The 27,653-nt window shown below is 39.2% G+C and overlaps 3 protein-coding genes across 4 annotated transcripts in view; 2 read left to right on the forward strand and 1 right to left on the reverse strand.

The window, feature by feature from the left end:
* The first annotated feature begins 343 nt into the window (after positions 1 to 343).
* Positions 344 to 5,407, forward strand: LOC121946873 (uncharacterized). The gene is made up of 7 exons (XM_088081991.1): positions 344 to 424; positions 1,185 to 1,752; positions 1,861 to 1,945; positions 2,069 to 2,228; positions 2,321 to 2,507; positions 3,750 to 3,891; positions 4,307 to 5,407. The coding sequence occupies exons 2-7, from the start codon at positions 1,193 to 1,195 to the stop codon at positions 4,430 to 4,432; spliced, it is 1,260 nt and encodes a 419-aa protein (XP_087938117.1). The 5' UTR covers positions 344 to 424; positions 1,185 to 1,192; the 3' UTR covers positions 4,433 to 5,407.
* Positions 5,255 to 27,507, reverse strand: col9a3 (collagen, type IX, alpha 3). Its single transcript, XM_042491686.2, has 32 exons — positions 27,259 to 27,507; positions 26,277 to 26,345; positions 24,895 to 24,930; positions 23,408 to 23,479; positions 23,176 to 23,229; positions 18,899 to 18,934; positions 18,382 to 18,405; positions 18,115 to 18,168; positions 16,205 to 16,258; positions 15,962 to 16,003; positions 15,795 to 15,851; positions 15,572 to 15,625; positions 15,342 to 15,395; positions 14,456 to 14,509; positions 14,284 to 14,337; positions 14,108 to 14,161; positions 13,977 to 14,030; positions 13,843 to 13,896; positions 13,691 to 13,744; positions 13,566 to 13,610; positions 13,416 to 13,469; positions 13,227 to 13,280; positions 11,399 to 11,452; positions 11,243 to 11,314; positions 10,066 to 10,101; positions 9,816 to 9,860; positions 9,634 to 9,666; positions 7,673 to 7,819; positions 7,510 to 7,564; positions 7,237 to 7,419; positions 6,426 to 6,503; positions 5,255 to 6,251 (listed from the first exon to the last, which is right to left on the reverse strand). The coding sequence occupies exons 1-32, from the start codon at positions 27,322 to 27,324 to the stop codon at positions 6,067 to 6,069; spliced, it is 2,037 nt and encodes a 678-aa protein (XP_042347620.1). The 5' UTR covers positions 27,325 to 27,507; the 3' UTR covers positions 5,255 to 6,066.
* The window catches only part of kcnk15 (potassium channel, subfamily K, member 15), a 29,808-nt gene continuing 22,042 nt past the window's right edge, over positions 19,888 to 27,653 (forward strand). For both annotated transcript variants that reach the window (XM_088081990.1, XM_088081989.1), the window contains exons 1-2: positions 19,888 to 20,097; positions 22,793 to 22,852. The gene's annotated coding sequence lies outside the window, so the exon portion shown is untranslated. The remainder of the gene's footprint in view (positions 20,098 to 22,792; positions 22,853 to 27,653) is intronic.

Below are 27,653 nucleotides of genomic sequence, written 5' to 3' on the forward strand. Positions count from 1 at the left end.
AAAAAAGTTATTTTACCAGCCAACAACAGCTATTTGAAATGGAAACAAAAATAATTTTGATTTTATAATGTGTAGAATTTCAATTACTGATTTAATTTGAAGGGTTTTTATGAAAAATGTGACTAGTGACGGAATTGCAGAAATGTTATTTTTGTTTTTCCAAATAGACAATGTAAATTATACAGTTTTAAAACATTGTTATTACAACAGTTTTAAATTGTCAAACTTACGGGTTGTTCTGTAAAGCTGTTTAATGTTCAATATATTTCTTGCCATTTTTCCGTAAAAACAACGGATTTTTTAATTTTATTTTATTTTATTTTACTTTATTTTATTTTTTACAGTGCGGAGTGTAACCGCATCCGGGAGTTTAACACCAACGTCAGCTACCAACCGCGGCATCGCGCTAACAACTGACATAAAAGTAAGTGGAAGACTCAAAAATATGACTAAATTAACATATTAACAGTAAAACACGTGTAAATTAGACGGCCTTTATTTGATAATTGAAAATGTTTGCAACTATTTTCAGTCTTAAGATGGCGAAGTTTTACTTAGATTTTCACGTTAGCCTACATCAATGTCTTTTCAAATGTGCTAAATTAGCTTCAAGCTCCTCCTTCGCTAATGCAAAGTCACGAGCTAACGTTAGCGTTTGTATTTAGCTAAGGACAATTTGTCCACGACTGACAGCTGTCCCGAAGTTGTGGACAGTTTGTTTAATGTTAGTATTTATTGTTTTAATTTGTTTAGGCTAAGGTAAGCCACAGTTTCGTTCATTTTAATAACGTTACACAGGCGAGTTAGCGTCCATGCTATACAAGTTAGCTGAAGTAGGCTACATAGGCTAGGACTAGCTTTATACAGGGTGACTGCAGGTTCTTACAAAATCTTAAAATGGCTTTACATCCATTTTTATAAATATCACTCTAATAATCATAGTTCTGCATGAAACCTACCTCTGCACGGGACAACATAAACATTACTAACCTTTATATTAACATGCAATGCTTGAATAAAAATAAAATTATCAAAACATCGGATTTAAATTTGTTTAAAAATGGTCTTGAATAGGTCTTAAGGAAAGCATTAAGTTTAAGTGTCTGATACACACCCTGTTTATAATCTGTTCAACTGTAAACCTAAGTAATAATTATTTTTCTTGATCTCTGTTCCATCTCTAGAGTTAGGGATGTCATCCTTTCCCTCAGCGTGCAAAACCCTCCATGTATCACCTTCATCTAGGGAACATGTTTGTGATCCTGTTGGGTTGATTTTCAGCCAAGGTGGATGTTTAACACACGATCATGGGCAGATGTTGGGACCTGAGCTCGGTCTAATGGAGATGTCAGAGTCTGAATATTCACACTTTCAGCACCTCATCCAGGCACACGTGGAGGCACACAATGCCACTTCAAATTTGCCAGATGCCAGATCCCAACCCTCTACAGAGATGGTGAAAGACACCATTGTGATTTCCCCCTTGTCGTCAACTCAAGCTATTGACCTGTCATCTTCAACTGATGATCACAGTCTGGTGATGCCAGGAGAAAAGACACCAACGTCTTACGGAGAGGTCCCAAGTTTTGTGCTGGCCAGAGTCAGGGGTGAAGACAGCCCGACTGGACCACCTACCAACTGCTCACAAAAGAGACCCATATCGGCTGCTAGAGTTTGCTTGGTGAAAAGGTTTGACACCATGTGTGCTGACGCCTCAAGCCAGCAGGATACTCAGTCTGCAGTTCTCAGCAAGTAGGTGACAGTCACTGATATGGTGTATTGCTGTTTGTTTGTAAATATAGCCCCATATTACTTTTTTATATTTACAGAATTTGCTAAATCTTTCTTGCTGTGTTTCAGTTCTTTGACAACATTTCAGCAGTCTGCAGAAGCTCAAGAAGCAGTCAGACAACTTCAGTTGCAAAAGTGGATGAAAACTGACAGGGTAAATCCTTTTGAGGTTTCCACCACATTATTAGGGACTGTATTTAACCCAGTCACCCATGAACAAGTACGATGAAAGAAATTATCACAATGCACTTTGCTTTTCTTTCTGTTGTGCCCTCAGGTGATTGGCCACATGCCTCACATTGTTGAACCTAACAAACAGAGACTGATCATCCCCAATGGTATCTTATTTAATTTCTGCCCAGAGAGGGTTTTTACAAAAACTCACTACACAAGTGGCAGCAACTCAACAGGGGAGCAGCAGTTGGACACCATAGGAAGTAATGATCAATACTCTAAACATAATGTTTTTTCAAAAGTTGTAGTTCTTTGTTCCTGTTAGTGTCTTAACTTAGTCTTGTGTTTGTCATAGATGATGTGGCAATACCCACTGCCTCTGGGAAGCATGGTGGCACACGCAGCCCTCAACCTGTCAAGGCTGCTCCAGCTGCCCCAGACTCTGCTGGAGAATCAAGGAGCAGCACCAGCAAAAGAGCTCGATCTCATATGTTGCTTATCCAACGCAGGGAGAGGCACAACAGTAAGGAGAGGGAACGCAGGTGAGCAGCCAGCTGAAGGTGTCTCTTTACCCTCTACAATTTGTGGCATGGTCTTATGAAATATTTCATTAATGCACTTTTTATTCACAACTTGATGTTTTAATGCTGGCCTATAGTCACTTGGAGTGTCATAAAATATTTGTTTAAAAATGTTTTGGATTGCTGTATTCCTTAGTCTTGTGTAATAGTAAATCCGTAATGTAAGGACTGGCTGAGTGGTGGAGGAAAAACACATGGAGGCCAGGGTACTCTTCTCCCAGTCTTTATTTTATTTGTAATTTACATAACACCAAAAAGCATTTCAGTTTGGTTTTGGTAAGGCTGTGAAAAACTACATACAAAAAGGAACAAATAACAACTAAAAACCCCTAAAATAAACTTAAAAAAACTTCTTCAAAAGAACAAAAGGGAAACCAGTCAACAAAGAAAAGTGAGGTTAGGCCCATGGTTGTTAGGTAGCTAGCAGCAAGCTGCTGCTCAGCCCTGACAAAATGTAGCAAAACTTTAGTTTTAACTTAAGATGGTGATGCATTAATTTCAATGGAAATCAATTCAAATGCACTTTATTGGCATGGGATTAATATGTTTACATTGCTAAACCAAATGTGAAATAAAAAACAAACATTGTACATACAATAAATACATAAAATTTAAATATTTTTGCTTATTCTCATAACATAGAGCAGCATATAGCTACAGTTGACCCTTTGAAACCTGAGCGCACTGGCCTGATTTCTTTCAAAAACATGGGAGGGTGGAGAGCAACTTAACAAGAAATGAAATAAATGAAAAAGAAAGAAAAGTAAATATAGAAATTAAACAAAAAAAACCCCAAGACAGTGGTCTTAAGAAAGTGCTGTAAAAGTCTATATTTTTTTTCTGTAACATAATTTAAATATATAGTTAGGAGAAATTTTTTGCAGGCCAGATACTTTTTTGGGGGGGACATTTGTCACCAAAAGTTGCTCAGTATATTTTTCTTGTTTTTAAAAAATTCAAACAATTTTCTCAGGTTTTGGACTTTTAAATGCTAGTGAAAGGCATCTGAATGCAGTACATTAAAACTGATCCAGGTGTTAAAGGGTTAATTTGCCTTTTAATAACACACCTGATTGAAGCGACTCTTATATTCCAGGTGGTGCAGAGGACAGACCCGACACACAAAGTCAGCAGTCAGAGGATTAACATCCTGTTAATCACCCTTTTATACTAATAATACAGAGTTGTTTTGTCTTGGCACAGGAAGAGGATTCGTTCGTACTGTGATGAGCTGAACATGCTTGTGCCATTCTGTGAGTCAGATACAGACAAAGTCACCACCCTAAAGTGGACCACTACCTTCCTCAGATACATCAATGAAACATATGGAAATGCATTCAGACAGGTAAGTTGCATTTCATTAAACCGTTGATGAATGTAAACAGTTTGTCTCTATTATCCTGCAACTGTGAATTAATTGAGACTTAAAACCTGGAACTGGAAGATAAGAGCTTAATTACATTGCCTCCTGCTGCCTGAGTAATATCACTTTATGACTTTGGTTAGTTAGAGTTCAAATTAAATTCTTCTTACTTTTACAGGATAAAATCATATACAATTTATTATTGTACTGTGATGGATTATGTAGTGTTACAGCCTATGGAAATGAATACAATCCACCACATCATGCTGTCTGTGTGCAACACCACCACCACCTGGAGGAAAAGAGAGGAGCAGTCTAAATAGACAGACTTGAGATAATATAGTATTGGTACTACCTGTCATTAATTACTGTAATTTGCTACTGTTTGCATTTACAGGAGTTTCAAAAGACGTTCACTAATGGAAAGAGACACGTCCTTAAATCCAGCCTTTCTTTAGGCCAGTTCCAAGTCTCCCTAGAGATGGATGAGACACTGAGCACTCCTCATGTGGTAGAGCAATGACCATGTTGTCTAATTTTAATTTCACATTTAAGCTTGGTGTCCCCAGAAGTCTGGCTGTGGGTTAGGTCAACATGTTGTAAAATTTTATAAGACAAAAAGTTTCCTTTTGAGAGGAGCTTTGCTTCCAGCTGACAACATCAAAATGGTTTTAAAAATGTTTTCAGTCTTACATCTCAGCACAACACTGCAAAGTGTATGAGTAATAATAATAATAAAATGTTATTTATATAGCACCTTTCACACATGAAATGCAGCTCAAAGTGCCATTTCTTGTCTTTTATGGCTTTTTCCACCTTTAGAGCCATCTTGTGGTTGTTGAGTCATACACAGATGGCACTGTTTCCCTTTGAAAACAGCTGAGATAGTGCTCTTTGCTATCATTCATTAAAAAAAATAATTATATGTTCTCCTTTAATGTGGTTCAAATTTTATTTTCATCAAATCTTTTTAAAAGTTGTTTACATTGTTCATACAATATGTTCAGTTTTTTTTTAAATTTATTCTTTAATTATATATTTAAGTGTTTTGCACGGTGTTGGTATTTTTTGGATTAATGGGATGACTAAACTCCCATAGTGTTAAGCATATTACTCTGAAGTCCAAACCTGTTCATTTGATATGTAGAAAAGAGTGATGTTTTACTGAAAAGTGGCTTTATTTGTTCTTTCTTACAACATGTCGCTGTAGCATCTTACTGTACATACAACAGTCACCCACAAATAATAAATAGTATTTAAGGTCATGTATATTTAATAGTTACAGCACCGGTAGTACATAGTGGATGTGTTCAATGTAGATTAAAAAAGAAAAGAAAAAAAATACTTTGTTCCTAGGATTTGTAAATTTATTTTACAATGTCTGTTTTATGCATCCACAAGTTTTATTTTGTTTATGATTCTCAAATCTTGAGAATCAACTTCACATGTAAAAAAACAAAAACAAAACAAAGAAGCTGTAAAAAGGAAAAAAAAACAAGACTATCAAAAGTTTAAATTTTTTGCATTAATCTACACAATTTCTGGGCACCTGGGTATTTGTCTTTTTTATTCCTTTTACAGTACATACACAGCTCCTTTACAGAGGCTTTTTTGCCTCTGTCGCCTATTTCCATATTTTACACTGTCCGCTTGTATGTTGAGGTAACACCTGTGATTGACATTAATGGGCCATGATACATGCACATTCACTTCAGAGACACTTGCTGTTGATTTTATCTGAGTGTCATCTGCCAGAAGGATGTTAACCAGGGAAATGGGGGCATGGAAACAACATGTACAAAGTTTTTATACACAAAGGACTCATCATTCATTTTCCAGTTGTTTGTAAGTCAAGTCTTGTTATTTGATACTGTATTTGGAGCAATGCAGTTGTTCTCTTGGACTCTTCCGTGCCTCTGTCCACTTTTTTTCTGGTTTTCATCTTGATGTTTCTGTCTCTCAGTTGCTCTGGTGTTCATGTCACTCCTTGGATGTTCCTCTCAAAATATCACACCTGTTTGATGTTACTCCTCCCATCTTGTGATACATGTATTTAAATAAAGAGGACATTTTTGTGATCACACTTCTTTCATTCCTTCCTTCCTCCCCTTACTTATCACCCTTCCTCCTTTGGGTGTCAGGTTGCAGGAAGTCAGTTTAATGATTTTTGGGGTTGGAGGATTTTCCAGCGGCCGCTGCTCCCTGGCAGGCTGATGTGTCACAGATTCCAGGAGGTCCCTGGTGCCCAGTCCTACCTACCCTGCCTGGCTCTCCAGGCTCACCTGGATCTCCGGGAGATCCATCACGCCCATCTTTGACAATTCCAGGAACTCCTGGAAGACCTGTGGACAGCATACAGGGAGTGAGCCAGAGATAAAGTACTGCTGACAGCTGTCATCCCTTTAAACGGTTTCCTACCAACCAAGGTCTATATGTACAGTATAGTAACTGCAAAATTGGCGAGGAGCAGCATTCTAGCCCCTATACTATAGGGTTTACTGTATAAGGTTACATACCCTGGTATCCTTGGTCTCCAGGCGGGCCATCAATGGCTTTGCCGATGGATCCCTTATCACCCTGCTCACCAACATCACCTGTTGAGAAGACAGAACATTTAAATCAGTGGTGGAAAGTAACAAAGTGCATTTACATTATTACAATACCTTACTGCTTTACTTGAGTATTTAATTTTTATACTTCTACTCAACTGCTTTAAAGAGGATATTGGTACTTTTTATTCCACTATATTATTTGACCAAACTAGTTATAAGTTACTCTTCTGCTTAAGATTTTATATCTTAAAGACATGACAAGTTTGAAAATACAATACACTGTTTAAACAAAAACAGTTGTTCCCAAACTTGTTACTCTTTACAAAAACGTAGCACCTAGCTGGATCCCTTGTCATGTTTCAGATGTATGTCAGTTATTAGCAGTGATTACCCCCTCGAAACATTTCAGATTATTTCATGCTAATAACTGCACAACCTCCTGACCCCACAGATTTATATTAATGATCCTTTGGAGGGGGACCGACCCCCCCCCAGGGTAAGAGAGGTGCATTTTTCTCTGCAGAACAGATACTTTTACTTTTTTTTTTTTGGTACATTTTTTGATAATACATAGTTTAACTTAAGGATTTTAAATACAGGGCATTTACTTGTAATGAAGTGTTATTATTTGTTGTATATATGAATAGATCTGAGCACTTCTTTCACCACTTGTTCTAATAACAGATGTCACTGTACAACTAACAAGGCACTGATCAAGATATTTTTGTGCTTCTACCAATAGATCAAAAGTCTGTACTGATGTCAGTTTTCATACCTCTGGGACCTGGGTCTCCGAGTTCTCCTGGCAGCCCTCTGTACCCTGGTGGTCCACGGGCACCTGGATGCCCGATAGAGCCAGCAACTCCTGGCTTTCCTGGAGACCCAGCAGGGCCGGGGCGGCCCACCATTCCAGGGGCCAGAGGTCTTCGAAGGTTAGCAGCCAGCTGTGCAATCTGATCTGCATGACAAAAAACATCGGAAGGTCAGTTATCCAGCTTACCTTTTATTCAACACTGGAGTGAAAGACAAAGATGAATGAATTTACTACCATCGATCATCGAGCCACACAGCTCTCTGATGTGCTGCTCACTTGCCAGTCTACCCTGAAACCCAAGTGAAAAAGACATTTTAGAAGTGTAACTTCATTCAGGCAGTTCATTAGAAGACATCAACATGTAATATGCTTTTTGTAGATTTAAAATAACACTCACAGGTACACCTGGCTTTCCTGCAATTCCAGGCAGACCCTGCTCCCCTTGGAAGCCCATTAGTCCTGGTTTCCCTGGAGGCCCTCTCGCCCCAAGCTCTCCTTGTGGACCTGTCACGCCCTTCGGCCCCAGTTCACCCCGCTTTCCAGACTACAATCAACCAGAGATATCTGTTAAGTAAGTCATTACATTTCGTAAAACTCAGGAAATCAATTTCTTCCAAACTGAAGCTAAAATCATCCATAAGCCTCTGATTTGATCATTGACTAAACACCAACCAAGGAGCAAACTGGGTCTGTTGAGACAATGCGGAGGCGGATTCATCTGGCGTCTTGTTGCTTGATAATTACTCTAACGAGCACAGCAAATAGTAAATGAGACCACGAGAGCGAGGCTCATCAATACCGTCTCTAATTACATAAATTGTTCCGCAGCTTAATGCAACTCGTCTCTCCCTTGTGGCAGAAGCCGCGAACAGGCCAATAAAGCTAAAGCAGCAATACCTACCTCTAATTAATCCTATTAAACCTGGAATGTGAAGCAGAATCATGTGCAATGACTCTGACAAGTGGGCAACAGCTCGGAGCTAGGCTCCATTTTTAATGGAGCAGACACAGAGGGAGTCTGGAACAAACGTGTGCTGCTAATTACACCCACACACAACATCTGATCTAACCATGTTCTGTGTTAATAAAAGGACTGTTTCTAGAAAACAGTTTTGAAGGGAGTCGTGTAGATAGGGGTATAAAACACTGACTACGTTTATATGCACAGAATAGTCCTTTTTTTTTGCGAAAAAGATAATATTTCTACAAAGTTGTTGACATTGCTAATGAAAATCAATATTCTACTAGTACTACCGTTTACATGCAGCCGTGCATACTCCAAATAATACACCCTAACATGCTGTTTGTCACATCAAAATATGGAAAGGTTTTCCTGTGGTGGCAGACGTGTTTGACAGTGCAAACACAACCTCCCTTTATCATTCATTTAACCAGCTTCTTGAAAAGGTCAATGTAGCCATATTTGTGATATCCAAAAATGTTTTGATATTCAAGTCTTTCATAATGTTCAAAAATAGGTGTGTTTTTCTCTCTGATAAGAAATTTGAGCTTTCGTTGAGTGTTTGTGTACAATGCAAAGAGCTGACCATAAACGGGCAAGATGCCGTGTGTGGCAAACTGTTGTAACAACCCGAATTGAGACACATATTCTGAATGTGTTGTTTACATGTCCATAATAATACCGGCATATCCCGCTTCTTAATCGTAAAATACTTTATTTGGAAAAAGGCTTAATTCGGAATATCCAATTTATAATCCAAATATAATATGTTGTCTATATGACCCCTATCAAATTCTGAATATGATCATACTCTGAAGGGGGCTGCCCTGTGAAAGTTGGATATTCAAATCATCAGTTGGAGACCCCTCAGCAGTCAACTGAGATAGCATCGAGTTGAGCAGTCGTCTTTTTTTTTTTTGCTAGCCAGTATGCTGTGCAGTAGGGATTGGGATGTTTTGGTCACCAGATTTTTGCAATGGACTTTCATGACTTTCACGGTACTCTGTTAGTAAGCAGCTGTGTGCATGATGCAGCGGCACAGAGGAAGAAGAGACTCTGTGGTGAATTTACAGCTCACTGCACCTTAGTACGATACAGTCCCTGGCATTTGTTTTGTGTTGGCAAAAAATGTTGCACAAAAGTGATCCAGCTTGTTTACACAAATGCCACTGTCACACTTAACGTCCTGCTGAGCCTGTTCAGATTTGAAAACTTTATATGGAATAAAAACAAATTGTTGAATATTCATATTGAATTGCAACATCTCATTTGACTGACATAATTCTGAGTTGGGTACAGCCCTAATTCTGAATAATACTGGAATATTAGTGTGCTTTATTAAACGTAGTTACTGCAAAAGTGGACAAAATGTAAATGAAAACATTGACGTGGCTCACCTCTCCTTTTTGTCCAACTGGGCCAAACGGACCCTGAAAATAAGAATATCTTTTTAGTTTAAAATGATTTCACATTATAAAATGTCACACATGCAACCAATCAAACTTGTATCATCACCTTTCATACAGGTTTATCCAAAGATAAAAGTGAAACAAACAATGAAAATTAAGAGAATACTTACAGGTTCTCCATTTTCTCCTGGCAAACCATCACTTCCTGCCACACCCTAAAAAGAGAGCAGATGATCTCAATAATGTAATTATCTTTGAACACTGGCACAACTCAATAATCCTTCAAGCTGATAAAACAATTATTCAACATATTCCATTCTCTATTACAAGCTTCAAAATGCTGGATGACGACTATCACAGGACATTCAGTGGACGTCTTGCTACACTGGAGCTATAACTTTGACTTATAGAAATATTTACCATGTCTCCTTTAGCTCCAGATGCTCCAAGTGGACCCTATAGGGTTGAAAAGGGAGAGAGAGAATAAATGAGAGCCATGTAGAGATATTTGTGGAAGGCCGGCTGCGGCAGAAAGACGGGGGATGAGGGGAAGTGAGGTGGGCTGGTTGAGGGGAACCAGGGGCGGCATAAAGACCGGCTTTGTTCTGTCCTCAAACTCTGAACAGGAGGCCTTTTTGTGTTTGAGCTCTCTCCTGGCTGCAGCTTGAGTTTATACCACCAGGACTAAGATGGGATGACCTGCTCGTTGACATACAGTACCTGGGTAGTTAGCATGTCTCTCAGGGTATCTGCGGGTCAAAAAAAATCTTAAAATGTCTCAAAATTTATTCTTGAATTTGAATTAGTAAGGTTAGAAATTACCACATTCAGTCTAATTTAATTTATCCATCTTATAATTTCTTTTTGACAAAATGACTCAAGCTCTTCTCTGTACAAGTACACGTTTCTGATGTTACAAATCTTTAAACCCACTAACAAACCAAATACCTTATACTTATACTTACTTGTTTAGAGTGAGTTAAGGTAATCGACATTTTAAGACTACCTTAACTCACTCTAATAACTATCTTTCTACATAAAACCTACCTTGACTACAGACCATAATACTTATCTGCAATGGTTAAATAAGAAAAAAAATGTGATTTGTCCAAAAATCAGTCTTAAACTAGGTTAAAAATGATCTTGAAAAGGTCTTAAAAGCATTAGATTTTATAGTCTCATACCTGTAGACACCCTGTCTCTGCCTCAGGCCTTAATTAAGATTAATAATAATTTGAAAGTTTGGTAGCTTGACCTGTTTTTGTTATTGTTTTTTTACATACTGTATCAGAGCTGGAACAAATTTAAATTTTCAATCAAAAAACAATTATTCTGGAATCATGTAATAATTTGGGTTTTTTTCTTGTTTACTTGGTCTTCTGTGATGAAGGATTTGCTATTTGTTGACATTTTAAGGCAAATTACATGAGTTATAGATGAATCAAGAAAACAACTAATACATTATTTGCCAGTAATTTAGAGAGAGCATATTTTTATTTTTATAAGAGCGTTGCAGCCCTATTCTGTATCATGGATTGCAGCAGATGACAATTAAGCCCTGGGACACATCTCATATTGTCACATGCGTCAAACTCACCCTTTCACCAAATTCTCCACGGATTCCTGTCGGACCTGGAAGACCTGGATCACCCAAGGCTCCTTTTACCCCCTGCAGAACATGACACACATAAACAGCCAATGAGTTAACTGATAATTTATTTTAAAAAAAGACTGGTGATGTCATGCAACTGACCTGGAAGCCTTTTACTCCCTGAGGCCCAGGGTTGCCCACCGGTCCGATAGCTCCCTGTTAGAGACAGATATTGTAAGAGCATACAATGGCAAAACAACCGGGATATAAATGAGAATTTTGTCCTTTTTTTTGCAAATAGTTTAGAAAAAAACCTGGACATGATGGTTGTGTGAAGTATGATTCATTATGCAGTGCAGTGTGCAAGAGGAGTGTGGTAAGTCCTTTGCTTTTTTATCTCATTTTTCCTTGCCACAGGGTCTGATGTAAAAAACAAAGACCTCTCTGTTTATAAATTCCTCCTTTATGAATACCTGCTCTCATCACTGGCCCTTCATTACAGACTCCACCTTAGCAAGCCACTGAATCAGTCACAGTAGAAATATCGTTAACTTGTAAGGAAAGTAGTTTAGCGTCCTGCTTTTCCAGTTTTATTTGAAGACGTCTATGAAGACTCAGTAATGATGCACTTGACTCATGCTGGTTATCAAAACATTGCACCTTAGAGTGTTGGACACTAAGTCTGAATTCTGTAAATTGGTTCCATTTAACGGGCCATCTGTGCAGCAAAAGAGCTATATCATGACGTGTAAAGAGAACTAAATACAGGATTGGGGGTGGAGCCCTGTTTATTACTATAGTTGCTCAGTGGCGCATGAGGCCAAAAAAGCTTGAGTTCTGCGCAATGAAATTACCCGGATCTTTCGCATCGTGGGGCCCACAGAGCAGGCACATCAGAGACTTTAAGCGGCCGAGTGTAAATTAAGTCCTATCCCAGTGGTTGTGACACTCAAAAAAATGCATCCACTGTTTTACAACCATCTGTTTCAGAATGTAAGTCTATGGGAAAAGTCTTTTGGGGCCTGATGGTATTATATGACGGACCTGGACGTTTTTATTCCTTGCTTGGCCCCATTGTAAACTTGCCTACATGCAGCTCTCACCTGTTACGTCACAAGCAAACAGAGGTGGCTAAGCTGAAATGGTGACGGCTAGCACTGCTAGCCACAACAACAGTAACTGCTGTATGAGGGCAGTGCAGAGTGGCTGCAGTTAGCTGAAAAATGGGACAGAAGGGAGGGACACGCATGCACTATCATGCACATATGATTGGCCGGCTACCAAAATAAAGAACAGAGAAGCTCGGATTACAACACAGACAGAGAGAGTGTGACTTAAGGGGTTTTCCCTAGATTTTTATACGGCTTAGGCACAAATGACACCACATGCTGGTGACTTCATTGTGCATTAATAACCATCAAGCTTAGTGTTTGTGTTGGTTGCAGCAAGGAAATGATCACCTAAAGCCATGTAATAGGTAGATAAAGAAATCTTTAGCCAAATAATCGCAAGCTCACAACAGTAACATTGCATAATATTCCAAGTAAAAAAGTTACAATTGAAATCTACAACTGGAGGGAGACAACTTCACTGAATCAGATGCAACACAAACATTTTCAATAAAACATATGAATTGTGTGAGCGGCATGGCGCTTATACTTTAGTGCACTACTCTCTTGCACTTCAAAAAGTTGAAATCGATGAGTTTCAGAGTGAGCTTTTCCAGAGTTTTACATGTTCTCTACATTGTTTTTATGTTCATACTGCTTATTCACAGCGCCTAAGCATCATCTGCTCCGGACTTCATTAATCCCCTTTATCTTTACATTGCAAGTAGTTGTTTGCTGCTATATTAATGTTCAAAATTTAAAAAAAAAGAACCTTTAAATGCCCTAAAATAGATGTTTTTCTAGACGCATGAACATTGCAGCAATCTGACAACACATAAATGTACATGTTGCTTTTGTTTAAAGTGTTAGCATAAACTTACAGCCACTCCTCTGGGTCCTGCTATCCCCCTCTCTCCTGGTACGCCAATCTCACCCTGAAGGAACAGGCAAAAGATGGAGTGGACAAATCAGGAATCTTTGGACTCCAGATGCAACATTGTTGGGTTAAATGAGATGTCAGATGTTATGATCCAGTAATACCCTCCCCAAAAAGCCCATCAGATACATACAGGAATACCTGGCTCTCCAGAGGGTCCTGTCTCCCCAGGCTTCCCCACTTCACCCTGATGTAAAAGAAGGGAGAAGATTAAAGTTGTCCTCTGTGGTCCTAATCTAAGCTTTAAGGTTAAAGTGTGTTTCTATTGGGATGTAAAACTCACAACTTCTCCTTTAGAGCCCTTTGCACCAGCTTTTCCTTGTAGACCCTGAAACAGAAAATAAAGCAGGTGTTACAGTCAAACCGCTACTTATCAGTTATACAGGAAGTCTATTTCAAAATACTCACAGGAAGGCCGTTAGGTCCTTTCTCTCCAACTGCCCCATGGCGTCCAGCATCACCCTATCAACACAAACAACCTCAGCTTTCCTCAGGCTGTGGACTTATTGTGGATATTAATTTAAGCCGAGAGCATTCAGAAAAGAAAAGGTGCAACTCACCTTCTCGCCATCTAATCCTGGTGTACCATCTTTGCCATCTCTGCCAGGAATACCCTGCAGAAGACATAACATATAATCCTCATGGTTCTGAGAGGTGATGCATATTAGAAATGTATCATCAGATATTCACTTACAGGCTCCCCTTTGGGTCCAGATCCTCCAGGACCTCCTTTGGGACCAATTTTACCCTGTTTAAAGACACATAAGGCTGTAACGAATATATACTTGTGAAACTAATAGTCATAAATCAAAGTCTTTTACTTACAATTTCTCCTTTGGGTCCTTTGAATCCCTGTGGTCCCTTTTCTCCCGGATCACCCTGGAGACATCAGATGAAAAACACACAGCTATTCATTGATGGGACCAGCCGTCTTTTCAGGCTGTGGTCTACAACCAAACACTGTTTTGTTTCAAATGCGTCACAAACAAGGAGAGACTCACTGTCTTTCCAATGATGCCAGCGATACCAGGTTTGCCTCTGAAACCGGGCAGCCCCTAGAGACAAAGGAAGGTCAAAGTACACCAACTATAAGTACACACATGTTAATGTTTGCATTGTATGGTTTAAGAAAATGAACAAGGAAGGAGTGGTGATGTTCTAAAAGTTTCTTACTCTGTCTCCTACAGATCCCATCGGGCCTTGTAAACCTCTGAGACCACGTGGGCCCTGAAACACAGCAGCAGAACGTTGTGAAGACGCTTGAAAACATCTTAAAAACAAAACAATTGCCTGGTCAAGCTCTACTGAGAGGGTTCCTGCAGCTTAAGGCAAGTTAGATTTAGGTATTCAAAATATTTTTTTCAATGAATGAAATTTAAAAGCAACTTTATAAAAATCAAAATTAAAGGAAAAAACATAAGCAGCATTTATTTATTTATATACAATTATTTAGGATTAGGGATTATTTTGCTCAGTTATTTATCGCAACATAAATGTATATTTTTTGGAGAATACCAATTGTTGATTGTTGGCCCGTTTTCTTAGCAATTTTGTATTTCTCTCTCTCCATATATGTGATTCCTATATATATTGTATGAATACAACAAATATGCCCTGTCATACTGAGTTTAGGAAAACTTTTTTTTCTTGTTTGAATAGAAAGTTTTTATTGAAGTTGCACGTTTGCATTTCGTCCAGAGTACAGTGACAGCTAGCTAGCAGACTGTTCTGAGCATCCCGGGGAGAAACCAAGTATAAGTGGTGGTGTCTCCTCTCTCCTGATCTGCGCACTGTTAATGCAAGAGGCGTTCAGTAAATTATTTTTAAAAAAGAGCTCTGCCAATTATTTTTAGAGATTTTACAAAGCAACATCAGAAAAACACAGAATGTAAAAATGTAAAATCTTTTTTCCCATGGTGCAACATTTTTAAGGCTTGTAAATGATTGATTTAAGATTGTTAAGATTGATTTATGGCTAAAAAAGGATGACTTAATATGATAACAGACAAAATGTATAGGTAAAAGCTGAAAAATTCTGAATCATCTTTATGTTACTCACCTGCAGACCCACAGTCCCAGGGATACCTGGTGGGCCAGGTGGACCAGGGTCACCCTAGAGACAGAACAGGACACTTGAGACGGTAACGAAACATCACATTACAGAAAGACAAGCAGCTTTACTCAATAAAACTACTATTTTGCACATACTAGATTTCTTCTATTCTTACTTAACCCCATCATTATATCAGTGAAAGCAGGCAAAGTATCAACATCACATAATAAACTCACCTTCTCTCCATTTTTTCCAGGCTCTCCCTTGTCTCCTTTGTGCCCAGTGTGACCCTACATGAGCAAAAATACACAGAATTGAAGACAGACATGGTGAGTGTGTCTGAGTAGATTTATTACGAGGGTACAGGGTGACACGAGTTGTGTTTTTTCCCATGGATATATTGAGCACCATATCATTCAAAACCTTTTTAAAAAGAAGCATGACAGAAAATGTATTTACCTTGAATCCTGGCATCCCAGAAGGACCAGAGGGACCAGGGGGGCAGATTGCAGGACACTGCAGAGGACAGAGATGACACACTGAGAACTCAGCACCCACTGTATGCAGAGGGTGCATCAGTTTACTATCATTATGCTGCTCTGACAGATGCATGATTGAACACTTACCAGTAGGTCACCGCTAAGATCATGAAGAGTACCAGGAAGACCCTGACAGATGGAGAAATGACAGTTCAAGGCATTCAGGTTGCAGGTTGAAAGACATTTTTATTTATGTTTATACATCCCTGCTTTTGTGAATTCACAGACATTCAACCAGATATCCACTGGGTGGCAGTGGAAATGTGCAGCAGGTGACATTATTGTACCAGCAGCACCAGTTATCAAGCAGATAATGACAACAGCACTTACTGGTGGTCCATCAAGGCCAGGAGGTCCGGGAAGTCCTGGAAGACCCTCAGCACCCTTCAAAACAGATAGCGCCAATGTAAGTGCATCGTCAGCATTAAAATAAGTGATGAGTTTTTCCAAATTGTATCAAAGTCTGCAACATCTCAGCTGAGTGAAGTAATAATCAGGCACATTTTCTAAATATTTTATTATTTGTTATTGTCAACATTTATTTTGTGATAAGTTTGTTTGTTTTGTAGGATAATGTGCAATTTTCATAATACTCATCGTATTATACCACACATTTCAGTGGCATTGAAAATAGAATTTTGGCAATTAAAAAACGTGATAAAAAAGCTAATAATACAGTAACATCTTCTGAAACTGAGTGAGCTTTCAGTTACACATAAACTGTAAATGAGCATTGGATAATTCAAATAAAATGTGACCCAATAGAAACACTAGGCCAGTACTCATACTGAAGTGTCCTTCCTCTCTAGTGGTTATTCTTATCCTCCTGCTCCTGCTATGTTATATAGAAATTTAGGGCAATGTTGTGCCAGTTGAATCCAGCAGAGCTGTAAGTATAAAAAAAACAGCTAGATCTCAACCAGTATCAGCTTCACTGTTTCTGCTGTGAAGGGTTGCCTATGAATTTTGCAGCCAGTCTATCCTTCACCCACAAATGACAATTTGTGTATCAGTTACAGTTAACCCGTTTTATGTTGAATTCATTTTTCCATGCACTTCCAGTGAACAAATAATCCAAAAAATGGGGAAAACTCTTGATAAATTGAAGTAATGGGGGCTGAATTAAACAACTGCAAAACCACGTTAAAACATCCGTTTAAAAACTCTCACACAACTCGGAGAGTATAATTCAAGTCTTTCTGACAGGTTACTGAACTGAAACTTATCAGTGCTCTCCTCAAAGCCAGACTCCATCGACAAAAGTAGTAATTTTACTTCCTTCAACAGAGGGGCTGTTTGTGTACTGCTGCCATAATCAATTAGTTTGTTTAAATTTGGTAAATCCAAACTAACCCTTAATCACACCAAAGTCACACAATAACACAAAAAATAGTGATTAAGGAAGCGGTAGAACAGCAGCTCCCATATTCAGCAGGGTAAAATTGGACTTGGATTATACTGCACAAGTTCAGTGAGAGTTTGCAAAAGGATATTTTGATATAGTTTTTGCTGCTGTAAAATATAGTATACATAAAGAATTTTCTCCATTTTTGGTTTCTCCGTCCACTGTGGAGTTGTGCTGGAAAAACAAAGTTTCCCTCACAAATTCAGCATAACACTGGGTGAGGTATTAAAATAGAAATGATAAGGATGCACGATATTAGATTTTTTGCTAATATACCGATATATAACTTGTTTGGCCAAAAAAGCGATACTGATAGATCCGCTTTTTTTGCCACCAAATGTTAGCGAGTCTGTGTAATGTAAGTCTCTTCTTCAGTGGAATTAATATCATAGTATGCATACTCTTATCATGATTGCCCACCAGCAGATGGAGACATGAAATATAATGCTTTTCTGTGTATGTAAGGTTCATTCATTGTGAAAAATATGAAAAAAAATACCTAATTTATAGTTTATGTTTTGTAGATGTTCAGTGTGTGAGTTAAAAAAAACAGTTTGTGATATTGACAGAAATTAGAATGTTGGCTAATTCCGATATTTCATTTTAATAATATCTGCCAAAACCGATGACCTGCCGATAATATCAAGCATCCCTCATAAATGATCATCTGGGACGGTGAATTATTCCTTCAAAAATGTCAGTGGCCAACTGGGTATTGAATCAAAGGTTGACTACAGAAAGAATTATTTGTTTATGTCATTTGCAGAATCAGGGGATGTGACCTCTCCATGAGGACAACAGGAAGTCTAATTGGGGAGATCAGACAGATACTCACCGCTGGACCCTGTGGTCCGACTCCGCCCGGCAATCCGTTGGTTCCAGGTAGTCCCTGAAAACACAAGATACTGGGTGTGTGCATGACAGCAGAGTACATGTGTAGATGTAGCACCCAATCTGGGCTACAGCATTGTGTAATGTGAAAAAATAAATGCCCAAGGTGCAAAAAAGCTTTAGTGACATGTAAAAAAATAATACAAATGCATCACAATCTCCATCTTTCTGCAAATATGAGAAATGATAAAAGACAGTGTTGTGTACTCACTGCGGCTCCTGGTCTCCCTCTGCCCTACGGAAGACACAGGAAGGCAAATTAAGTCACAAACACCAAGAGGGTGATTAGATTTTCCTTGCAATATCAATATCCGCCATGTGATGTAGCCTATTCCTGCATTAAATCCACTGTGAAAGTTTGTCCCAGGTCATTGCTGTGAGGTGGATGTGCACTTTTGCAGTCCAGTTACATCAGAGCAAACTATCATCTGAGTGTTCCTGTGACTATATGCCACACTTTCAAAAGTGTCCTCATTACCGTTATGTTAGCTAAAGGCGACCTAAGTCTGATTAGAGCTGAGATACAGGTCTGACTTTACAGAAGAAAGATCACAGAGATGTCTCTCTCAGCATAATCCAATGAAGTCTGGAAGAGAAACTGCCTTTAGTCCCATGGTTGGTTTAAGGGCAATATGGTAAAGGATACAATGATCAGAGTGAAGTGGTTACAACTGCTGTGTACCTTTGCAGTGTTTCTTAGATGTTACACAGTATATGGGGGTACTTACAGGAGCTCCAGGGGGCCCAGGAGGTCCAGCATCACCCTGCAGAGAGTAAAGCAAAATGCCACAATCAGCCACTTAAACATAATCAAACTGCAAAAGAAACCTTCAGACTTTATGGAGTAACCTTGAACACAATGCTTATGTGACAGTGGACATTATCAAGTATTAACCACATTTTAGCTGTTTTGAATCACATACTTTTTCTTTTTAGTTCAGGCACTGCAGCTGCTCTTACAAAGTATGTATTGTTGCATGCAGTATGCAGACAACTGGGACACAACTTTGCTTTAACATTGCAACTTGAACTTTGACATATTGTTGCAGTCTGTACTGTGAAATTTTCAAGCAAAAACAAAAAGTCTGCAATTCGGATCTGCAGCAGATCTCATCATTACCACTGATGTAACCTTGGAGATAATACAAAATGCAGTTCACTGAGCTCGCAAGGGACTGAGGTCAACCTGGTTCTGCTGTTGTTACTTTGCAGTGAATGTATTTATAACTTTTAAGTTACAACTGCATACATTGTAGAGTAACATGCAGTATTTTATTCACAACAGTAAAATAACAAACTTATTTCTCTGTTGTTGTTATTTTTCATATTTATTGTTGGCAATCTTTATGAATTTTTTGTTCACTTAATTATTACTATCTCATCATCTGGTCAGTGCACTTTTGTCCATCATTGCAGTGTCTGATAGCTGTCACCGAGCTGTCATCTGTTTGTTGCTTAGTCGATGTGCAGAGGATTGTGGGTCAGAATAGCCAGAAGAGCATAATGGTTTGCTGCAAAATGCAACTGGATATAGTAGAACATCCTGGTATTTTTGCACACTGCATTTGACACTGTATGTATTGGAATAACCTCAGTTATTTTCTGGCATATTAAATTGTGTGGTAGTGTGTTATTTTTTTGTTTCATGTAACTGAATGTGGTAGGGGTTAGTGGCTACAGAGGAGAGATGGGTGGGAGTGGCTCATGGGAGCAGTGCCAAGGTTCAGACTGGCACAGGTGTTTCCTGTTGGCTAATTACACTTTCTCTTTATGCAGCATCATGCTGGACCAGAGGGATACACACATGCTAGACCCAAGGCAGAATGGCTGTCCTCCTCTCTGGGATAATTGTTCTTTGAGTTCAATTTGAGAAAGTGGACTATATGCCCTCCAGGAGTCACCGGGCGATGCAGCAGAGGAGCAAAAAGTAAGAAGAATATGTATGTTCTGTAAGTGTGTATGTGTGACTCTTTGAGTACAACCTGTAGTATACTGACCCCTGCTAAACTGACATTTTGGTACACTGAGCCATTGTTTACTGTGTACAATTCAAACTATATTAACAGATTTAAATTGATCTGAGAAAGTTCATTCTGCCTGTTTAAACCTGCAAGTGGACTGCCATTTAACATTAGCGGGGGAAAAAAATTGTACATTAAATGTAAATAAGGTGCCAGAAGGCATTATAAAAGCATCAAATTAGAGCTTTCTCATAAAAGAAATGGCCAGGGGATGATTCTTCAGACCCCCTGACAGAGGTCCAGGCTAATTATTTGCTGTATATATTAATTATTAATGTTGTTTATTAACTAGCCCGTGGCCTCCTGTAGAATTTGCAAAAGTAGCCCCAGGCAAAACATTTGAGTATCCCTGTTATGAGACTTCGTCACAGTCTAGCTACACACAATAAGTGTTGCTCCTATACATGACTTGATTTTATATTCTTCAACGACCTTCAAATTGGTTAAAACTTGTCTAGTGTTGGAGATAAACTTTTTTTTAACAAAATGTTTAAATTGTTTCAGAAATGTTGTGAATGTATATATATAACATTTTGCTGTGGGTCTTGAGAAAGTTGAAGATCACTATGCAACGTAACATTGTGGAAATAGTCAGGTTTTTTTCTTTAACTTATCATTATGAAGTAAATGTTGATTGCCCGACGTAATGGCTATCAACTAATGACACCATCTTTAAGATTCTTGCGTTTAGATATGTTCCTTAAAAGCTTCGCTTTCACTATGCAATTGTGCCTGCCACTGGGTATGATCACCCTGAAAACTAAATGCTCGTTTTATGGCACTAAGGAACTGCATCAACAATTGCACAACCAAAACAGAAAGTGGATAGCGCTTTTTTTCCCACTGGTAGCTATCAGTAGCTTTAAACAGTTACCAAAGAGTATCAATTTAAGTTCTTTGCAGTTTACTATCCCCGGAAGTGGACATGGCCTACGGTGGAAAAACCGAAGTAACTATAGAAACTGTGTTAGTTGCTTGGCTCTGAGGAAATGGAAAGTGGCCCAGTTATCTTTTTTAAAGCGGTGCCAAAAATAATACCACTTAGAAACACAAGCAGGAGAAGTTGTTTGTTTTGGCTTTAAAGTTACTGAGAGGAGAAAATGTCTGTATCTTAGCAATTATCACAATCAATTAAAACTATTTTTGAAAAAACATGATTCAAACGCATTTACCCTGATTGCATATATCTGTACAACTCCAAAACAAGTTATGTACTTGGTATTATCTGAGGAGAACACAATAGCTCGTATATTTAGTCTGAGATACTTATTCCATGGATGTCTTCCTTTCTCCATCACTAACTTCTGTTTCTTTACATGTTCAACACATTCTTACTCCCAACTTGTCAAATACAGACGCTTGGTCAGTGAGCGTAAACGTCAGACTATGACTCACTCGGTACCCCTCCAGCATCAGTTTTGGACATTCAGGGATGGCATGTCATTTTGCTTTTCGTACATGCATTGTGTCTTTTCAAAATAAACTTCATCTTTCACAGGAGATGTACAGTTTCTGTTTGCTACATGCACTCTCTTTTTAAAACAAACTTTGTTTTTAGGTTTACTTCCTCGGGTATATGCAACAAAAGCATGTGGTAGCATGTGGAGGTTTAGAAAAAAAAATTGCAATTTGACTTAAATTAACTACGTTTTTTTTACCAGATGTGTTTGTTTGACCCACCCAACTTCCCTCCCTGCTGTATGCAGACTTTTTTGCTCTTTATCATTTGGAATGTCAAAAAGTGCCGCCGCCCGGTGTCTCTCGTACCGGCGCTACATGGGGCCTCTGTGCGTTGGAATCTGTCAAAGAGGGACACTGACGAAATGGTATTTGACGAGCTGGCAGTTAGAAAGTGTGACATGTCCCATCAACTATTTCTGTCAGTGAAAAACTTGTGTTCCACAAATAACTGATCATATTATGGCTTCTCTTTGTTCTTCTTTCCTTACTAACCCCCTTGACTGTCTCACCTCCTCCCTCTCTAACTCTTTGTTTACCGTCTTCACAGCTGTATTTGTTTTGTCTAGGAGGTCAGAGAGCAAAACAAAAAAAAACAGACCTAACACAGTGATGTTAGTTATTCACTGCATTCTTCAATGTGCAAGCTAGACAACAAACTGTACTGGAACACAGACTATAAACAAACAGAAAGTATTACCTGTAAATATGACACTGAGAAGACATGCCAGAAATTATCAGTAAATGTGTATTGTGTTGTAAAAATGACCAGTCAGCACTGCTGTTTGCTGATATATCTGCTTTAAATAGCTTATGCTCTGTCTCAAACTCTACCAGTTCGATCCCGTTTCTCTGTGCATGACTCCTCTGCTCTATGAACCAGCCATGACAGTGTAGTAATCTAAGTATTTAGAGACACTAGTTGATGCAACCTTCCTCATTAGGTTAGCTAATTGGTTGAATTGCCAGGGGGGAGTTTATCTGTCCTGTCAGTGAATTTGCAGCCTTTTACTGCAGAAGTCCCTCCGTCTTTAATATTCCACATTTTATATTCAATGTGGAAAATGAAAGTCCTGTTTAATGGGGAAGATGCAGCGGTGCAAATGTACATGCTGTAATTCTGTCTTCTGTTTTGTCTCTCAGGATAACGCCTGCTTCCCTCAGGATCGGGGCACCAGATCATCATCCCCTCCAGTCAAACAGGTTGGTGGGAAACAGTGTGCATTCCAGGTCGGATTAGGGAAGCAGCAAGAAATAAATCCGATTCTGATCCCTCATTAAAAATATTCCCACTAAGTGGGTGAGCCGGCTAGACAAATCCATGCTGACAGAGGAAACATGGGCCTTGTCCCCGTAAGACCCTCCGAAAGATCTTTATAAAACAGCACCCAAACTTTCAGCATTTCTGCGCACACTTGTGTGACTTTAACTGGTTGATTAATTTGCGGCAGCTTGAAGGAGATAAGCTCATAAAATTCAATTGGGAGCATCTTCAAGCATCCCAGAAAGATCAAAGACACACTTACAGCTTCCCCTGCGGGTCCATCTTTCCCAGCAGGACCATCAGGACCTGTCAAACCCTAAAGAGGAAGCACATAATTCTGTTACACATCATCGCCTCATGCTCTGCAGTTATTTTAAACGTCAATAATCATTTCAGTTTCATAGCTGACACCATGCTCTGTTAATGCACTGATTAATGACTGACAAAGGTGTTGGTGTTAGTAGAAGACTGTGTGTATATTTTTGGACACTTACATCCACCCCTGGAAGTCCTGGCAGGCCTGGTTTTCCTGCAACCCCCGAAATACCTGCTTTCCCTTTGGGACCCTACAAAGTCAGAGATTTATGAGGTACTGCACAAGGAATCAGATATCCAGCCAGCTGAGCAATTGATTTCTTTTTCTTTGATATCAGCATCATGAAATGCAGCATAAAAAAAAAACGTGTAAGATTTTCCTAATCCTCATAAAGGGTTTAAGTACAGAGGGTTACTTATGTTGTGAAGCTTGTAAAATCCTTTTAGACAAATTTGTGGTTTTGGGTCATATCAGGGACTATGCAAACATTAATAGAGGGGGGGGGTCAGAAAAGAGGGAGAGTATTGTACTTCTACCTCTGGCTGGAGGCAGGACAGTGACATTTTTGGGTGAGCAGTGGATGGTCTTTTGTTTTTTCTTGACCTAAATTTGCATTATATTTCAGGCTTTCTTTAAAATGTAGTTATAACAAAAATACATAAAAAAAGATCAACTTTCACTGTAGAAGACAACAGTTCTAATTCAGGATCTGATCCATGTGTACACTGGTGGTGCACAGAGAGTGCTGCAGGGATTATGTTTATTTGTAGAGGGACGCTGGTTCCCTCGTAAAAAAGCCTGTAGGATTTTCCCTTTGAATTTTGGATCACTGTAGATAATACGCTCTGTGGAAAACATATGTTTCTGATATGTACACATTCTGTTCAGCAGGATAATCTTCACAAATGATAACCGCTTTTATGATTTTTGAAGTGTAAAAGCAATCACCGGAAGTAAAAAGCTAATGTGATGCTATAAACGAACTACACCAAGGTCGCATGACTTCAACGTGGCCATCAAAACGAGGCTGTGAAGCCGTATTCGGCATGATGACGTTCTGTCCTCTCATATAGACACTTGTTAGCAACTGCCTTTTTTAAGACTCATATAAGCTTCAAAATGAACAAATGGGGTCTTTACTGACAATTTTTTTGTCCCAGGACAAACAGTCTTACGCTTGTGTTAACCACAGATGTTATTTCTGGCCCCTATCCAAAAACTCATTCAAAAAACCCATTTACTTCACGATGAGGGAACCAGGAGCACTTAAATGTGAACTCGTGTACAAGTTTTAGGACTCTTTCCTGCAGATAAAGGGTTGCAACTCATTTTTTAAGTCAAGAGGAGGGTTCAAAGGCAACATAACACTTGGGAGGGCCTTGCTTTTTCAAAAAAGTGAAATGTTTATCACCACCCAAATAATGTTCATACAGTCCCTAAATAAAACTGATTTGACTTGATGGAAAGATAAGATAATCCTTTATTAATCCCACAGCGGGGGAGTTAACAGTGTTACAGCAGCAAATTGGATTGTGCAAAAACAATTAGCATCAGTAAAGCCAGATGCAACAAATTAGTGCACAGTAGAAAAAAGGAAAGAAAGAAAAAAGCAAAGTACAAAATAGACTGAACTGTTAAAATGTACATTATTGCTCACAAACTTACTGCTTTCCCCGGCAGACCAGCAGGTCCAGGTTTGCCCTGTTAATGAGAAAGAAAAAAAAGTAATACACCCACAAAAAGTGCATTTTATTCATTCGTTGTGCATAACCACGCATACGTCCAGAGACCACAGAGACAGAGTTCTTGATTCAGATCTCTCAAATACTAAGTGTAATACAAACAGCAGACATACTAACGTGACTGAGACAGAGAGTCTCTGAGTTGCTTCAGTATATAGGATGTGCTGTTTAGCTCCTGCAGTGACTGGGGGGAGAACAAACACTAAACTGGGCCGATGCAGACTGCTCACATGATGAGAGCTTCAGTTTGGTTTGTGCAGGGGGGCTGAAGGTGCAGGGAGGAGGTGTGAGGTGAAACTCTAGATGGTCTCACGGGGTTGGGGAATGTATGAATGGGCCCTCTGTGTGCCCAAACTTTACTGAAGTCCCAAAAATAATCACAACTAAAGACTTCCTGACATGACTCTCCTACATTTACTGTTTTTTACTTTTAAATTTAACAGAGAAGTTTGACAGAAATCAAAGACCTAACTATCAAGGATATTAGAGGGATTTACTTCGTTATCAACGTTTTTCTTTTTACTTGGCTTCTCCATAATCCAATTTCCTCTTAGAACTTGTGCAAATAAAGTCTCGTCACATCATTTTTACCTCTTTTTCTTACCGTAGCATCATATCCTACTTACAAGCAAATCCCCTTAAACAGTTAGGAGTCTGGCGGATTAAATTTCATTAGATTATTATTGTATCATTTACTTTTATTGACAAGATACAATAATCCAAATCCACACAACTGACATTATACTGTATGAGTTAATGTGACCGAATAAAGCACTCATAATATTCACACTGTATATAATCTAAGCTTTACAGGGGTTTCATAGAAGAATTAATGAGTTTTTTTCAATACTTTAGTACCTACAGAACTCCATTTAGTAGCCAAAAACTTAAACCCTGCCTACCTGACATCCATGATTATGATTTCATGCTTGTAGGAGGAGCTTTGGGAGGAGTCAGTGTGATAAAAACTAACATCTAGAAACCTTTCAGCCACATTTTTGCACAAAGAAAACACTTTCTACCAAATGTCCTGAGTGTGAATTTGACTTTTATGTACAATATTTCAAACCACACTAAACTAGGACTGTGACACCAAAAATATTATTCTAATTTTAGTGATCTTGATCTGTAACTTGCCCCATTTAAAAAAAAAAGAAAAGAAAAGTTTTCACAGAAAGAACCCCCCATTTCACTGAGGTGCAAACATCTTTTTCTTATCCACTCACTTCTAGTTAGAATAGAAAAAGGTTAGAGGGCACATAGGTTTAAAGTAAAAGGAAGCTTTTGGGAGTCTGGTCAACTCACATCAGTGCCATCCCTCCCCGGTGGCCCTGGGGGTCCTTGGAGCCCAGGAGATCCTCTGGGGCCTGGCCTCTGTAACACAACATTGATCAGAATCAGGCATTTCTCTCTGGCAGTTATCTTGCATCCTCTGGTCCTTCAAAACCACAATTGTCTGTATACATGAGCAGGTTGTGGTTTGACATGAACTGATTCAAATAAAAAGTTATAAATACAAATTTTCTGGTAAATTTGCAGCGTCAGCATGATAGTAAAATAAAATAATCACATTTTATGCAGCGCCAATTAAATTATTCTTAAAATGTTACTCTTAACACAGAAAATCAATCAACAGCAGCTCCGTGATGCAAATAGATGTGCGTAAATACGCATTAAATCTCCTCTATACGCACAGCAGGAAGACTAAATTAGATTTATATGAAAAGCAAAAATAAACCAAAAGTTCATGGAAGCTAAATAAACTTATTTCACTGAGTACTTTCTAAATGAGCTCCAGCTCCAGAGAGCCTGAATGAACAGAGGTGGCATTGTGCGCCGCGGCGCTGATCTCCAATCCGCGCATTCCACAGGTTCAGGAGAAAACATAACCTCAACTTCACCAAACAGTGTGAAAGGCGCAGCCACCTGCACACAATTAGGCTGATATGGGAGCGAAAAAATTAGGCCTACAGAACCGAGAGACAAAACACCACTCACATTCAATCAATGATAAACGAGATGACGATTAAAGAGCGCTTGAGTGTAAAATATCAGAGAAAGCGTCAGGTTTTAGGATGGAGAGCGCGTGCAGATCATCAGCTGTGACACACATTATGATCACCATCAACACAAAGTATTGCTTTATTATTATTATCAAAATGCGAACGTGCAGGTGGCAGTAACTTTTTTTGCACTAGCTATAAATGAATGCGCATTAAACGCCTCCAGCAAAAACTACATCTCCAAAAAGATGCGAGCGAGTGATGCTGCGCTCGGTAAGTCTTACCTGGGCTGAGGATGATGTTAAAAGCTGGCACAGTAAGAGCACCCAAAGCGCAGAGAATACCGCCATGGCTCCTCCGCTCGCCCTCACAAACCCGAGTTTCTGCGGAAAAGGTCAAATCCCCGGTTCCCGGTCCTGTCTCGCTCCCCCCTAGCGTCCGCAACGGAGCCTCCTTGACGACACGACGCACAGCTCCTGAATGGCTTTCTCTTTGGTCCCAGATAAACCCGAGCCTCCAGCCGAAGGGGCTGAGCTCAGTGTGGCGCTCTGCACACAGGGGTGAGGGGGTGAGGAGGAGGGAGGGGGGCAGCAGGCACAGGGGGAACAATTTCGGACATCAAGGGAGTGGGCTGAACCAGAAGCGCCAGAAATATGCGGGGGTTCATGCTTTGACCAAT

This window comes from Plectropomus leopardus, chromosome 9 (assembly GCF_026936395.1).
Source record: "Plectropomus leopardus strain MGB_pleo_1.0 chromosome 9, ASM2693639v1, whole genome shotgun sequence".
Taxonomy (NCBI): domain Eukaryota; kingdom Metazoa; phylum Chordata; class Actinopteri; order Perciformes; family Serranidae; genus Plectropomus; species Plectropomus leopardus.

Bases quoted from the DNA above. Each gene is read 5' to 3' on its own strand.
- col9a3 (XM_042491686.2), bottom strand. From the start codon at position 27,324: ATGGCGGTATTCTCTGCGCTTTGGGTGCTCTTACTGTGCCAGCTTTTA. The intron at 14,162-14,283 runs GTGAGTCTCTCC...TGATGTCTCCAG, and splicing joins CTGGCATCATTGGAAAGACA to GGTGATCCGGGAGAAAAGGG. The intron at 7,820-9,633 runs GTGAGCCACGTC...GGTTGATTGTAG, and splicing joins CAGTTGGACAAAAAGGAGAG to TCTGGAAAGCGGGGTGAACT.
- LOC121946873 (XM_088081991.1), top strand. From the start codon at position 1,193: ATGTCATCCTTTCCCTCAGCGTGCAAAACCCTCCATGTATCACCTTCA. The intron at 2,229-2,320 runs GTAATGATCAAT...TGTTTGTCATAG, and splicing joins GCAGTTGGACACCATAGGAA to ATGATGTGGCAATACCCACT. The intron at 2,508-3,749 runs GTGAGCAGCCAG...GTCTTGGCACAG, and splicing joins AGTAAGGAGAGGGAACGCAG to GAAGAGGATTCGTTCGTACT.